The 15,104-nt window shown below is 37.7% G+C and overlaps 9 protein-coding genes across 9 annotated transcripts; 6 read left to right on the plus strand and 3 right to left on the minus strand.

Annotated features, from left to right (window-relative positions):
• Positions 1–142: 142 nt before the first annotated feature.
• On the minus strand, positions 143–1,030 carry C5L36_0D03350 (uncharacterized protein; the record flags this gene model as incomplete). Its single annotated transcript, XM_029467218.1, has 1 exon — positions 143–1,030. One exon carries the CDS (start codon positions 1,028–1,030, stop codon positions 143–145), a length of 888 nt encoding a protein of 295 aa, XP_029323078.1.
• A 120-nt stretch (positions 1,031–1,150) lies between these two features.
• C5L36_0D03360 (uncharacterized protein) lies at positions 1,151–1,612 on the plus strand (the record flags this gene model as incomplete). The annotated part of the gene is made up of 1 exon (XM_029467219.1): positions 1,151–1,612. One exon carries the CDS (start codon positions 1,151–1,153, stop codon positions 1,610–1,612), a length of 462 nt encoding a protein of 153 aa, XP_029323079.1.
• Positions 1,613–1,881: 269 nt separating this feature from the next.
• On the plus strand, positions 1,882–4,719 carry C5L36_0D03370 (uncharacterized protein; the record flags this gene model as incomplete). The annotated part of the gene is made up of 1 exon (XM_029467220.1): positions 1,882–4,719. One exon carries the CDS (start codon positions 1,882–1,884, stop codon positions 4,717–4,719), a length of 2,838 nt encoding a protein of 945 aa, XP_029323080.1.
• A 390-nt stretch (positions 4,720–5,109) lies between these two features.
• C5L36_0D03380 (uncharacterized protein) lies at positions 5,110–6,438 on the plus strand (the record flags this gene model as incomplete). Its single annotated transcript, XM_029467221.1, has 1 exon — positions 5,110–6,438. One exon carries the CDS (start codon positions 5,110–5,112, stop codon positions 6,436–6,438), a length of 1,329 nt encoding a protein of 442 aa, XP_029323081.1.
• Positions 6,439–6,870: 432 nt separating this feature from the next.
• On the plus strand, positions 6,871–7,611 carry C5L36_0D03390 (uncharacterized protein; the record flags this gene model as incomplete). Its single annotated transcript, XM_029467222.1, has 1 exon — positions 6,871–7,611. One exon carries the CDS (start codon positions 6,871–6,873, stop codon positions 7,609–7,611), a length of 741 nt encoding a protein of 246 aa, XP_029323082.1.
• Positions 7,612–8,504: 893 nt separating this feature from the next.
• C5L36_0D03400 (uncharacterized protein) lies at positions 8,505–9,461 on the plus strand (the record flags this gene model as incomplete). The annotated part of the gene is made up of 1 exon (XM_029467223.1): positions 8,505–9,461. One exon carries the CDS (start codon positions 8,505–8,507, stop codon positions 9,459–9,461), a length of 957 nt encoding a protein of 318 aa, XP_029323083.1.
• Positions 9,462–9,661: 200 nt separating this feature from the next.
• C5L36_0D03410 (uncharacterized protein) lies at positions 9,662–10,027 on the plus strand (the record flags this gene model as incomplete). The annotated part of the gene is made up of 1 exon (XM_029467224.1): positions 9,662–10,027. The coding sequence occupies one exon, from the start codon at positions 9,662–9,664 to the stop codon at positions 10,025–10,027; it is 366 nt and encodes a 121-aa protein (XP_029323084.1).
• A 35-nt stretch (positions 10,028–10,062) lies between these two features.
• C5L36_0D03420 (uncharacterized protein) lies at positions 10,063–12,876 on the minus strand (the record flags this gene model as incomplete). Its single annotated transcript, XM_029467225.1, has 1 exon — positions 10,063–12,876. One exon carries the CDS (start codon positions 12,874–12,876, stop codon positions 10,063–10,065), a length of 2,814 nt encoding a protein of 937 aa, XP_029323085.1.
• Positions 12,877–13,090: 214 nt separating this feature from the next.
• C5L36_0D03430 (uncharacterized protein) lies at positions 13,091–14,968 on the minus strand (the record flags this gene model as incomplete). Its single annotated transcript, XM_029467226.1, has 1 exon — positions 13,091–14,968. The coding sequence occupies one exon, from the start codon at positions 14,966–14,968 to the stop codon at positions 13,091–13,093; it is 1,878 nt and encodes a 625-aa protein (XP_029323086.1).
• Between the last annotated feature and the right edge of the window lie 136 nt (positions 14,969–15,104).

A 15,104-nucleotide genomic window follows, 5' to 3' on the forward strand; every position in this document is an offset into this window, starting at 1 on the left:
TCCTTTTTTTTTTGGTTAGTGCAAGATTCGAAAATATTACGAGTTTTCTATAAAAAGTTGTATTATATTTTCGTAGTGGATGTATTTATGAACCTCTGTATACTAAGGAGCAAACCAAGTTTCCTTATTGTCGTTTTCAGTATCACTTTGTTGTATGTCTATCAAACCATTTCTGTTCAAAACCATTTCCCCTGATTATTCCGTCCCATCTCCATCCTGGTTTAATATTAAATCGATTTGGAGGATATCGACTTTCATCTTTATATAGTTTTCGACCTGAAATGCTCACATATTTAGATTCCAATTTCTTCTTATGTTTCTGGATAACATTTTTGTTAAATAACAAAGCTGGATCTTCAGATTTGATATCTTCTTTTTGTTTGCTTAATAACTTTTCATCATTCTCGTAGTTGTTTAATCCTACACTTTTCATTTCGTTTATTTTTTCCTGCAGTTTTCGTTCTTCTAATATTCCCGCTTCATTTCTATTTCGATGTTTGATTTCGTCCTCAATTAACTTTTTTTGTTTAGCCTTATCAAGATCTTTTATTTCATACTCTGTCAATTTATGGCTCTTAGGATCTCGTTCAATTGCTTGTCTTTGAACCTCCTGCCTTTTGAGCAGATCTAATTCATCTTTTGTTTTCTTTTCCTTTAGTTCCTGCTCCTTGACCAACTCTTCGTGACTCCGTAGACCACCAATTGGCTTTCTTGCTACAGTATTTTCTTGGATCGTGGTATCATTAGCATCCAACACTTCTGTCTCACCACTTTGTATTTTCCTGCTGGCTGATGATTTGTTCTCTTGGTTCAATCTTTTCTTCTTACTATTAGGATCATCTGTTTCATGTTGATCTATATCCAAACTTCTCTTCTCTGACATGGTTCTCGTAGCATATTTCTTCTTCATATACTCCTCTAACGAGTTTGGTGTCCTCATTTTGGTCTTTTCCTCTGTGATTTCAGCCTCTGGAGATACGGGAATTAAAAGGGCTTCAAAAAAAAAAAAGAAGAATCTAGCCTGCAACATTTTACGGAATACTCGCTTTGTTTCTTTGTTGCAAATTCATGTACTAACTGTCCCGAGTTCTTTGATGTTTTCCTATATGGATTTCTCTGGTGAACACTGGAGGTAGACCAAGCGAACACAATGAGCCTAGAAGATTGGAGAAGAATAGATATTGATCAATACGATGCGGATGCGCAGTACGTTGCAGACGAGCTACCGGAGGGAAATTCTACCGCCACCGTTAGTGATATGCAAGCATTGTCAACAAAATTGCGTGGATTGATTCAACGTATGGACATTGGCGAAGCATTCAAGACGTCAATTGAATTTGCACCTTATGGGGCAGGTGAAGATGTATGTGATGCGTTTCTTAGAGGTGTCTTTGAGATTTTCACTAATGTTAAAATGAACGACATTCCAAATATCGTTACAAGTTTGGACTTGGATGTTTTAGATGTTGTCGTGAAATACATTTATACATTAATGGGTAAGGAGTTTGCATTGAAGCAATCCGGCTTGTTACTTGTTTGGTTAGATAGGATTGTCGATAAAGTAGGAGAAGGTCCAATCATACGATACTTGAGTGACCCATATAAGCTCTAAATGACTACGTAAATAGATAAGATATATCATAAATAAGACTCACAAAATCGTATATTTTTAGGAGTGGCTTGGGCTAAGAAATATGTAATAAGTAACAGCTTTGATTTAAAGGAAGGGGGGTACAAATACACTCTTTGCTGAGAGTGAAATAGGAAATTCATGAATTTGAAAAGAGTCGGCGCATGTTTAATAACCGGTTTATTTGCTTAAGAGAATTTTTTTATTAGCTCAAACTGGCCGTATTCAAATAAACCAATACTAACTGTGATATGGATACTACTGGAAGCCCTGACCCAAATTCCAGTTCTTTGGATAGACAAGCTGAAAATGATGTTGAAGAAAAGGTTGATCCAACAAGTGTGGACGAAGCATCAAATACAAACACTATGTTTGTTGTTGGAGATAGTGACGGAGATGCCGACTCTAATGGTAATGATACTAACGAAGAAGGTGCGAAGACTGTAACTGAAACTGCCCTATCAATTAATACAGAGGATGATCATGCAAACAACCTAGCAAAGGTTGAGGATTCAACCAATGGTAAGTCCACAGATGAATTATCAAAAGATTGCAGGGTTGAAGAGTCAGAAGTTAATAAATCAATTGAAACTGCTGTAAATGGAGAAGCTGAAATTGTTATCGAAGAGGAGGTTACGGAGCCCGAAATACCAGAAGATAACGAGAGTTCTAGACATGTAGATTTGGTAACCAATAAAACTCACGAAACTGGTAATTGTGTTCTTGAAGAAGTTGAAATGAAAGACTCAGATATAGTTGAGGAAAGACCGGAAAAACAAATCCTAGACTCCAAAGCTGGAGAATTAGATATGATACAAATTACGGAAACACCACAACCGGAAGAGAAAGCAGAGCATCTTTTGACGGGGCCAGAGGAAGTACAAAACTCTGAAATGCCTAAAAGTGACAATGCATGGAAAGATGAGGAAGATATTGAAACAAATACTGATACTGAAGACCAAAAGGAAGATATACTAACTCAAGGTCCAGAGGCACAAAAACTTTTTAAGGAGAGTGCCGGCCAAATTGATGAAAATTTTGAGAGACAAGAGGATATCAAAGAGGAGGATCAAACTTCCAATGCGGGCATGCCTAATGATTCAAGGGAAGAAAAACATGATATTCCATTACCTCCCATTTATAGGTATCATCGTCCAGCATCAGTAGAATCGAAATTGAGTGCATTGACAAAAAATTTTGTATTTGCATTAGCGGTAGTTGATTTTCATCATATTCATGGTCCGGAGTTAACACATTGGCTAGATAAGGACGGAACTTTGACAAATGATGAAAAAGTTGCAAAGTGGCGTGAGGTGTGGCCATTTTTAGCTTTCCAAGGATTGCCCGATGGTGTACATATGTACGATGAAACATTTACACATTTCACTCTAAGATACGATCAATTATTAGAGCGTGGCGTTGAGTTGAGTGACGAGAAGATCGACATTTACAAGGAAGGAATTACAAGCTATGCAAGTAGTGGTGACAACGAGGAAGGGAAGAGATCTATTTTAGAAATGGAAGATCCAAATCAAGGTACCGTTACATTATTTGGGTGTGCATGTATTAGGCAGATTGAGAGTAAGAAACTTAACAATGAGGAAGACATCAAAAGAAGTATTGTCCAGAAATCAGTTTTATTGATTACCAGGGCACCCTTACCGATCCAGATGAAGGAACAATTAAGTATTGTCACGCAAGCATGGTTTGAACAGTTCAATTTCAAAGATATTGAGATATTGACCTCTTTCTATGACACGTTAGATGCTACTTACAACTTGAATGGTTATATCATTGAGCATGATGAGGATGAGAAGCTCCACTTAGAAGGGAAGAAGGTTATCAAGGAGAGTGACTTTTATATGGGGTTAAACTTTCAGGCGTGTGTTGAGAAATTGAGAAGGAACTTACTTTTAATTTTCAAGGCATTAATAACAGGGGAAAAGAGGATTCTAATATTTTCTAAGCAGTTGAATGATCTATCCAATATACAATATTGTTTAATTGGGCTTGTAACCAATTTATTACTAAATTTAGGAGATTGTGGGTTCCCATTTTTGGATTCCACTTTATTCAGGGAAATAAAGAAATGTCAATCAATGAAAAGTTCTGACCGTTGCAGTGTGATGAACTTCTTGGGGTTACCGTTAAACATTTTTGGATTGAATAATTTCTTCCAACCATATATGACATTACAACAGCTCGAGGAAATCTATAATTGTAACGTCAAGAGTTTTCTAATTGGTACTAGCAATGACATTGTATTGGAGAATAAGAGGGAGCTTTTCGATATTGTTGTTTATCTCGATGAAAGAGAGAACGGGATATTTGGCAGTGGAGGATGTAAGATTGAGATTTTTGACAATGAGCTCAAGGAGTGTGGACTAACATGGGACGACAAGAAGTTTATTGATTTTATAGTTGAGAGTGTCATTGCACGTAAGAATGGGGAAGACCTCAATACGAGGGAGGGTGATGATGATGCATTTAATGGCAAGACTGTCAATGCAAACACTTCTATTGAGAATGGTGAATACAAGGGTGGGAACGAATTCATCAGAAGCCAATTTGAAGACTATCTAATTGGATTTTTGAGCTGTATCAAATACGACAACTTTCTAAGTAACTATAAGAAACATAATCAATTGAATTTGGATATCTACGAGAACGATATTGCGAGATTTGGGGTCAAGTATGTGGATATGTTTACCAAGAGCAACGTTTACAAGTATTGGAATCTTACCACCGAGGATGAGTTCTTCAACCTCTTTGAGCCCATGCACGCTTGTCGGAACATTGACGTTAAGAAGTTCAAGGGGGGCGAGGTGATCAAGGGATGGTTTGAGAAACTCAAGAAACAGGGAGAACTAAATAAGAAGGAGAAAGAGGTTGAGATGGTCAGAGATAATGGCTCTAGCGAGTCTAACGATATAGACGATACAGGAAAAATAGTTGAGATAGTTCGAGATGGTGAAGTAGTTCGAGATGGTGAAGTAGTTCGAGATGGTGAAGTACTTCACCAAGACAACAACGTGATACAAGGCTCAGCTATACAAAAGAAGTTTCGCGGATTTTTCGGGTGGAAATAAAGTTGAGCCTTGGCATTTTATATTTTTTATTTTACGTTTTACATTTTACATTTTACATTTTACATTTTACATTTTACATTTTACATTTTTTAGTGTTTAAATTCCAACTCTAATTTGAGTTGTTGAGAACTTCTCGAATTTTCTCTAATTTTTAGTGCCAAGTTTGCGAACTAATTTTATTTTCCCGCGTTAGTAATTGAAAGAAACGGGAACGGGAAGGAAGGAAAGGAAAGAGGCTTTTTCCTTATCAGGGAGGGGGCAATTGAGGATCAAGAAGAGCTAGGAGTTGCCATTTCAGAGTGATTCTAAATTATATTTTGTATACTTTGTATATCTTGATACATTTCTATCCTATTGAAGTTGCTGTTGTGTTTATCATTTAAGAGTTAGATGCAGCCTCTAAACCTGCCGCAACTTGTATTGTCCACCTTCAATGAAGCCCGTAATGGGTTGTCCTTTCAACAGATTTCATTTTTGACCTTTCAGGCAGTTGTTCAAGTTTTCATAATTTGTTTGGCTGGTTATTGGGCTGCTAGCTCAAAGTTATTGACCAATGAGGGCACCAAGGTGATTTCCAAATTAAATGTTGATTTATTCACACCGGCACTTATTTTCTCTAAACTTGCAAGTTCATTGAGTTTGAAGAAATTATTGGAAGTTATACTGATTCCATTGCTTTATGCTATAACAACATTAATTTCATACTTATCATCCCTCTTAGTCTCGAAATGGCTAGAATTGACAGAACCAGAATCTAATTTTGTTACTGCAATGTCGGTGTTTGGTAATTCGAATTCTTTACCTGTCTCTTTAACATTAGCCTTGGCATATTCTCTACCGGATTTAGAATGGGACGATATTGAAGATGATAATCCTGATAAAATTGCGTCGAGAGGGTTGATTTATTTACTTATTTTTCAACAATTAGGTCAAATGTTAAGATGGTCATGGGGGTATAACAAGCTATTACAAAGACAGCCAGACCATGTTATCTTTTATGATACTCATAGAGATGTTGAAGATGTTGAAGATTCAAATCTAGTTACCGATGAAGACTACTTAGAGAGTGGGGATATAAACAGCCATGATGACGTTGTATTGTCCAATGAAGATGGTTTATTGATTGCAAACAATGAAGATAAATTAGATTTAGAGCCATTGTACAAGAGGATTGCCCAAAAAGTTTATGGATGGATGAATCCTCCACTATGGTCTATGTTACTAGCTATAATAGTTGCATCAATACCTAAATTGAAGGGCGAGTTTTATGAATATAATGGATTTATCCAACATACATTATCAAGTTCAATCCAACAATTAGGACTTGTATCGATTCCCCTTATATTGGTTGTTCTTGGTGCTAATTTGGCACCAAGTAGTGATATACCTCCAGCATGTCCACATTATAAGCGTATGATTATTGGTTCTTTACTTGGTCGAATGGTACTCCCGTCATTTATCTTGTTGCCTATTATTGTCTTGTGCGTCAAATTCATTGGATTGAGTATAATGCAAGACCCAATTTTCCTTATAACGAGTTTCCTCTTGATAACGTCTCCACCGGCAATCCAGCTCTCTCAGATTTGCCAGTTGAACGAGTTGTACCAGAAGGAAATGGCCGGCGTATTGTTTTACGGGTACGCGGTCTTGACTCTTCCAGTCACCATTATAGTTGTGGTTACAAGTATAGAAGCTATGAAATGGGCCCAACAAACATAAGTAACGTTCTGCTCAAGGCCATGGGCTCTTCTCTCTCTCCTCCCCCCTCTTTTTTCTTGCTCATCCTAGACAGCTAGGCTGTTTTGTCGGTTTCTAAATACACCCTTTGTACATGTTTTATATTTTTACAGTTTTACAGTTGTACGTTGAACCTGTACACCCCCCCACATTGGGCCAAATTGAGTGGCGAATTTCTCTGTAAAAGTTTTTGCACTTTTTTTCCTTTGTTGTCACCTTTCCTTCACTTCCCGCATTTTTTCCTCCTCGCTGAGCATTGTCTCATTAATTGGCGTACAGAGAACAAAAAAAAGCCAAGAGGGAGGCGGGAAACCAATTTATTTATCTATTGGTGACTGCACAATTGTTTGGTACCTGTGGGTGTTTCTTTTGATAGGATTGCTCCAACCATACTATAAAGCAAACTTAACGGCCATGAGCAGCTACACGTTTACATATCCAGCGAAGGAAGGCATTGAGGACGTTGTTGTCACGGGGACCTTTGACAATTGGTCGCAGAGCCTTCCAATGATCAAGCGAGGCAAGCAATGGGAAATCGAGGTGCCATTATCACCAAAGGACGGAAAGATTGAGTTCAAGTTCATTCTCAACAATGGCGAGTGGGTCATCAGCGACGAGTACTGGACGGTGGTGGACGATAGCGGGAATGTGAACAACTATATCGAGTTGAACAGGGAGACCAACTCCTGGGACGGTAATAAGGGCGGCAAGACCACCAAGACCACCAAGACCGAGGGGGTCAACAGCGCCTATATCCCCGAAAGCGGTGGCCTCTCAGCGAAGATCCAGAGTAAGGAGACTGATAACAATGCCTCAGCGACGGTGATGCCAAGTACCGAAGGCATCCAAAGTACGCCATTGGGGGAGCCAGGTATAGTTGTTCCCGACACCAAGGACCCTTCTGTGAATGCGGCGTTTACCGAGGTGAGCAATGTGGATGCCAAGGCGTTGAATGCGGAAATGAAGGCCAAGGAGAAGAGCAAGAGCCAGAGCAAGAGCCAGAGCCAGAATTCAGATCCAGAGAAAGTCAAGTATGTCAAGAAGGTCAAGAAGAGCACCTCCCCATCGCCCCGTTCCCCAACAGAGGAGACTCCGTCGACGGGCACGGCCAAGAAACAGGGTCTCTTCTCGAGAATGAAGAACAAGCTCAAGTAATGGAGAGCACACGTAAATCGTGGACTCGTGTTTAGTATGTACAAGTTTATTTTCAGTATAATTTTAATTCGACTTTATAGCAGTGTTGTATTCCAGTATATTATTCTAATATGTTAATCTAATATGGTATTCTACTCTGTGTTTCAACATTATATGATTCTAATATGTTATAATCAATATTATCTTATTCCAACGCCATAAATTCCTAATATTAATGTATTTCAATATTACGTCAGTGTAATATTATCCTACTATTAACATCACTCGTCATTGCACTTACATTTAGGGGCACTGACAGAGAAGTGGATGTTCCCTTGAAAGACACTGACACTCATACTACCCTCGGGTTGTTCTTTAGCCTTTTTCAAAAGGTGCCGTACCACATTGACTTATTCCGCTTGTTCCATCCACGGAGATTCGAAAGATCGACGGAGATAGACCGGTTATCCCGCGGAGATAGCGGCAGTTGTTCCACTAGTCGATTTTTTAGTAAAGAAAGCTGAGGATTTCCCCCTGGAAAATACGAGGAGGACCTCAGAAGGAGCCCCAAACAGTGAGAGAAGGAATTTTAGCGCCCACTTGGCGCATGCTTGGCACGCAGTTGGCCGTTTTTCAGCCGCATTATGATTTGCAAATTTCCTATAGTAGCAGGCGTAGACATGTGAATGGAGAGAAGGAGATTTGCAATAGACGTAATGTTTATGGCCTCTGGTTCATATGTTCGGGTGTGTCCGTTAAGTAGGGTTTTGTATTTGGAAGGTCTGATTTTAAGAATTTCCTCTTGCCTTCTCCTCCCAAGGTTCCCGGTTTCTCCAATATCCTTCGGATTACTGCTTCTTCTTCCTTTCCTCTAGACAAACAACAGATTTGGATTTTGGAAATCGGTTGGTCTCATGGGAGAAAAGAGATTCAGATTGAGAAACTCACCGATTGCTTCGATGGTAGACGTAAAGGACGAGGACGTTATTGCAGACACAAACGAGAGCTCAAGTAGGGAGCCTATAAGATCTGCTGCAGCTGGGAAACTCCTCAAATGTGAATGGAATGGGTGCCATCTCGTGTTTTCAGACGCTAATCTCTTATATCACCACCTATGTGACGACCATATAGGACGCAAGTGCCATAAAAATCTAACTCTCCGGTGCCATTGGGGGGACTGCCAAGTATCCACAGTTAAACGAGACCACATTACCTCTCATGTCCGTGTCCATGTACCTCTGAAACCGTACTCGTGTTTGCATTGCACAAAGCGCTTCAAACGCCCGCAGGATCTAAAGAAACATTTGAAGACCCACAGTAATGCCAGACTGAGACATGTTCATCAACAGTATCTCATCGACGATATAAACTTAGGAAAATGTTCCGGAATAAGATTAGTCCCAGTGTCAACTTCTTCACTTCAGCACCGCCACTATCCATCGAGTCAACAGCGTAGCTTCTCTCCACAGTACCCACAGTATTTACAACTAGACTCCCCAGAGTCGCATGCCCAAGTGTTAGTACCACCACATATACCTTCACAGTTGCAAGTTCAAATGGATTTACAGTCACAACTACACCCCCCAGTACAATCACAGCTGCAGCATCAAGTACACCCTCAAATACAACATCAAATACACACTCAACTGCAGCAACAACTACAAACTCAACTACACCCTCCTCTACAACCACAAATACAGATACAGCCATATTATTCATTGCAACATATACCCGTGTTTTACCATCCCCCAGGACAACCTCCCGTGCAGCACATCAACAACTTTCCAGCATTAATCCAGGATAGAATTGTGCAACAACACCAATATACACAATTACATACTTCGCATAACCCGTATGCAACACATATGTAATTAACCTACTCAGTAAGTAACATGCTAAAGTTCGAATTTGTAAAAATACCAATGATTTCCTCTTGTGGAATTTCTCATTCCTGCCAAGTTCGCTCGATTTTTACGGGGTTTCCATTTATTCCTTTTACAGGAATGAATGGCCTCACAAACTGTCATTCTTGTATGTTTATCAGGACAGTGTAATACCCCATCTCACAACCATGCCCTCACACTCCACACAAGGTTCGTCAACGCAGACACAGACACAACAGGACGATGAAGTGCCTACCCTGCATCTGAAGGTAGTGCATGATAAGAACAAGAAGAAGAACAAAAAGAAGGTTGAATGGAGTGATGATGTAATCGATAATGAGTTTTTGAACAAGAAGAAGTCGAAAATATGTTGCATATTCCATCCTCAAAACCCGGAAGAGTATGAACTGCAACCGTCAAGTGATTCGGACTCAAGCAGCGAGTCAGATAGTGAAAGTGATGAAGATCTAGGCGAAGGTAATGCCTACGAACGACAACCAAAGTACTCAAAGAAACACACTCACAATCATGATTGTCATGAACATACCCACTAAGATAAAAGGATGGAAATTAAATTCTATACATTGGTTTATAAACTAATCTCAAAATTTATTAAGATTGTGTAAATCTCACGTGGCATTTTGTACTTGATTAAACCTGCAAAGATCATGGAATTCTTTGCAATCTTTTTCAATTCTTCATCTTTGGCACTGTTGTCACTAATTGACAACAACTCCCTTAGACTCATCATTTCAACAATTAAGAGATTAGGTACATTCTTCATTAGATTTTCATCTAGTTTCTCAAATTCAGTCAAGTACCTCCTGATTTCACTTAGACTAATATCTGCTGATATTGGTATTAGTTCTAATGCTTTAATCTCATTTAGCAATTTATTATAGTCTTTACCCTCATTGAAAACCCGGAAAATCCTATAAATGTCTAAAAGTTTTTCACAATTGAGTCGACTTTGGATTGCAACCTGACTGAGTATTTCTGGGGAAGAATTGTAAATCTTGAGTATGTTCTCACTCAATCTGACTATGTTGATATCACCAACGTTATCATCATTCAGCAGGTCTCCCCTATGATTCACCAAATCAATCGAATTGAGGAAATCACCCAACAATTTGTTAATGATTTTTAAAACAATATCGTATTCCTCACTTAACTGATAAAGCAAAATACAGTCAAACAATCTGCCTTCTTCATTGGCTATTTGTGCTGCCTTTTCCGTTATATTATATAGATAGGATTTTTCATCCTTCAACCCTAACAATGATTTGCGTTCCTCGATTACACCTGGAATACGCACGCCATCACTAGTAATTTTACCCAACAATAAAATATACTCTCTTGTCTCTAGCACGAGTTCACGAATTGAATCTTGGCATATCTGAAGTTGATCCTCATTGATTGAAAGTAAGAATAGATACTCACTCGCAACTCTTGGGTCACTGAACTTAAATTTTTTGACATAGTTTCCAATCATTCTACCAAAATTGATAGATTTGAAACCATACGAATTGATATTCAATAACGAGGTTTTACTCACATCACTAATCCTGATCAAACCATAATAGTTCAATACGACTGCGAGGTGAATCGCATCTATTTCATTAATTTGCATCCAATATTTTATTGCATCTTCAAACAATCCAACCAATAACAGTGTCTGCAAATACATTGGATTCTTACTTGATATATTGAAAGATTCACTACCAAATTCAACAACAGTTTTCTGTAAATCTACTAGCCTATAGTTATCGTTCATTATATCATCCTCTTCATGCTCCTTGATTAGCGTTAGATGTAACCATAACCAATCTTCGATACTCAATTGAATATTATCCAGATTCTTCTTAGCAGTATCGCACTTACCAATTATTTTGTATACGGCATATCTAAATGGATCTATATCTTGGTTAGAATTCTTGAAGTATTGGTTAAATTCATTTTGTAATCTGCCCTGTAGCTCTTCACTAAGTTTCTTATCCTTAGATTCACAGTATGACTTAAGGTAATATGGAAATGATTTTTCAAGTTTTTGAAATGAGTCCTCATATTTAGAGATCAAAATGATTGCTTCATTGTAACACCCACTTCTTAATAAATAGAATAATATTGCCCACAAAGGTAATCCATTTATAAATGTCATGTTTGGGATCTTCCATTGCTTCTGCTTGTTCCGCATGGTTAGCTCAATATAATTAATAACCCTATCAACGTTCGGAATAAGGAATTTATCCTCATTCTTAGCTGATATTTCATTAAGATTCGTTGACTTATTCATTATATACAACTCATTAATGTAATCCCTGAACTGGGTCTCTAAATACTCTCTGCTTTTTAAAACTATCCGCTCTCTAAGTTTGATTGATTCTATATCCGTTAACTTTGAATTAGTTGCTTTTCTGAATCTACTTGGTCTATCATTGTCATCAACTTGGTCACCTTCATCATTACTGTCCTCCGGAGCTTCACAAAATTCTCTTAGGATGACGTAAGCCTCATGTAGCTGGTCAGACTTATTACCATTGATTTCTGATTTGTAAATAGACGAAATAACAGTAGCTAGCTTGTACCATGAATTAGACTGTCTGGCCTCATTGAGTTCATAAATAACTTCTGCAAATATTTCGAATTTTTTTCTTAATGAATAAGACACATTTGGATTAATTGCCGATTCAGAAGTTGTGTTACTAATGTCATCAAAGTTGAAAATAGAGGAAATTAAGCTCTTGGAATGCTTAACCCCCCAAGTTAATTGTCTCTCTAGCAACTCCTTTTGAGAATATTTCTTGATCTTTTTCTCTGGTGAACTAGTTGTTATAGCACCTGATGGTTCACGCTTAATAACAGTGTGTAGTTTCTCGTATAGCTCCTTCTTTTTATGCTTCCAATCTAGATCGATATTATTATTGACAAAATTGTCGAAATCTTTAGCTGCAGCTGTTAATGAATTCTCAATTGTAGATATGACATCTTCGTCCTTTTGTCTATTCATATAATTAACTAAGTTACTGGGCTTTAGCAAGTCGTCTTTATCAGAATATTTAGACTTCTTGTGCAAAGATTTATTATATTCGTTCGATTTTATCAAAGAGTCAAGTGAATTTAAATCATCTTCGATATCTTCGATGGTGATTCCTTTGCCAATCAATAGATAATGAGCTTTTGTAAATAGGTTTGTTTCTGTGTTTGGTTTGTTATAGTGTCTCAAATTGTAGGCTCTTTTTTGAATCTCGTTCAAACTTAAGTGCAACGTTTCAATATCGTCTAAACGTTTCGGTAGGTTTCTTGACGTTTGAACAAGATCATTCAATTTGGAACTCTTTTTTTTCTCAGTACTAGTTGTTCCATCGCCCTTGTTTCCAGCAGATAATGGTACTAATGAGGCCATTGCTGATGCCAGATTAACTTTTACTTGATTGCCCCTATTATAACCGTTGCCTTTCGTGAGGTGTTGTTTTGAATTTAAATTTGAGCTTCACTACATCGGAACAAAAAAAAAAAAATGTAAATTACAAACCCTCGTGTAAACCGGGTAACTGATTCAAAACTATATACAAGAAAGGCATTTATACATTTGTGCAGATCTCTGCATATACTCTGTTCTAAAGTTGGAGTCTCCTCCAATACTGATTTTTGTACTTGGTATGGTTCATGAATCTATCTTGCGGAGGGACGGCATCACCTGATGGGCATACCATAGAAAAAGCATCCTCATCTTTCAATTTGGTATCAACCGGGAACAACTCACTGAAATGTAGTTTTTCCGTATCGAAAATGCTTCTAAGAACAGGTTTGCCTCTCTTGACAACATTTTCCTTCTTCAATGTGTTTCCAGTCTCATCTTTGTAGTCATGCACCTTGTATATGAATTGGAAAATAGATTCACGTATAATTACACGAACACCTTTAGGGACCCAGATTTGAAATAAGGATTTTGTATTTTTCGGAGAACTGGTTGGTGCAATTGTTATGAAACCTAAGTCCTGTATTACAATATCAATCTTACCGTAAAAAGGTGGGATAACATACCTATCCATATCTTCCATCGCCTCCGGCGTAGTAGCATAGAATTCTTTAAATTCTTTTGGTCTTTGTACATTTAGTTCCTTTGCCCTTTCCATACTACTAAACTTGTGTTCTCCATACAATTTCCTTTTGTTTGTAGCAATTAGTCTTTTGAAGACAACACCCTCTGGTGGCTGTAAGTAGAAAAGTCCTGCATATGAATATAAATTTTTTCCGTCAAAGATTTTTTTGTTTTTAATCTGTAACGAGGTAACAGTTCGACGTTTAGGTTCAGTTAGGTTAGGATATTCTGTCTTACCCCTAATCGTTTTTTCGGTTAGATGCCCATATATCCCTAAATGTTCTGGAAAAAACCCTGGTGTATCATAAACCGTGACACCATTCCTCATTTTAAATTTCTGGAATTCTCTAGTGAATCCAGGAATGTGGTAAGTACTGGGAGAAAAACCCCCGATGGTTTCAACTTTACTTTTGCGCATACTGGCAGTTGGCTTCAGGTCCTGTGATATTGAAAGTAATGATTTGAGCAGTCTACTTTTTCCTGCGTTAGCTCGACCCACCATATAAACATCACCCTTAGTAAATGCGGTATAAAGTTTCTTGTTATTCCAGGCTTTCTGTGATGATACAAGAAATACCTTTGAAGGATCCGCATCCATATATTCACTCAAAGTGTCCTTCACATATTGTTCACCAGTCCTGTCTGCTTGCACCTTCTTTTCATAGAAAATATCAGATTTGGTGACCACATAGATTATATCCTTTGGATTTCTACCTTTCAGGATTTCACGATCACAAGATAATGGGAAGTCTAAAATTGAGACAACATTGACGATAGTTGCATCTTTTGGTATTTTTTCCATAATTTTCTCAATCTTATACCCATTTATATCTAATATACCATGGTGTAACAGCTTTGCACATCTCTCACATTCAACCTGATAATTACAAAATTCTCTCATTTGTTTGACTTTTCTATCAAATTCAATTTTGGATGCATTTTCAAATTCTAAACCTTCAGTGTCGATTTCCAAAAGATCAATTAACTCGCTTTGGTTTTTAACAGGCAGCCCATAATCTTCACTTTTCTTCAATGTTAAATCCAAGTTTTTCTTCTTGAAATATGTATCCTTGCTAGGGTCATGGCTTTGTAACGGGCCTATACCACAATTTTTACAATGTAACAGCTCTTTCTTTTCAAAGCCTGAAAATATTTTCTGGTACTCTTCATATGCTTCCCTCAAATCGTCTTGTTTTTCTAATAAGTCGGACTGAAGTGTTGGTATTGCTTTATTATCAAGTCCGTCATATTTAAAATAGTTAAAAGCAGAGTTCTTGAGCTCGGATTCAGTTGACGTCACTTTTGTTGAATTAAGTCGTAAGCATGAAGCAAAATATCTAGAAAGACTGGATCTAACTATAAAACTGGTGGAAATACAAGTTTTGGATATCATCCTTGGCTATGTGTAAATTTAAAGAAGTATTCAGAATACTACAGGCGAAAATTTTCAGATGCACGTTTATAACTGCTTAAAATTTTCCCGATAAAAAGGCCAAAAAGGGAATTCGCTTAATTTAACAGACGATTGC

This window comes from Pichia kudriavzevii, chromosome 4, assembly GCF_003054445.1.
Source record: "Pichia kudriavzevii chromosome 4, complete sequence".
Classification (NCBI taxonomy): Eukaryota; Fungi; Ascomycota; class Pichiomycetes; order Pichiales; family Pichiaceae; genus Pichia; species Pichia kudriavzevii.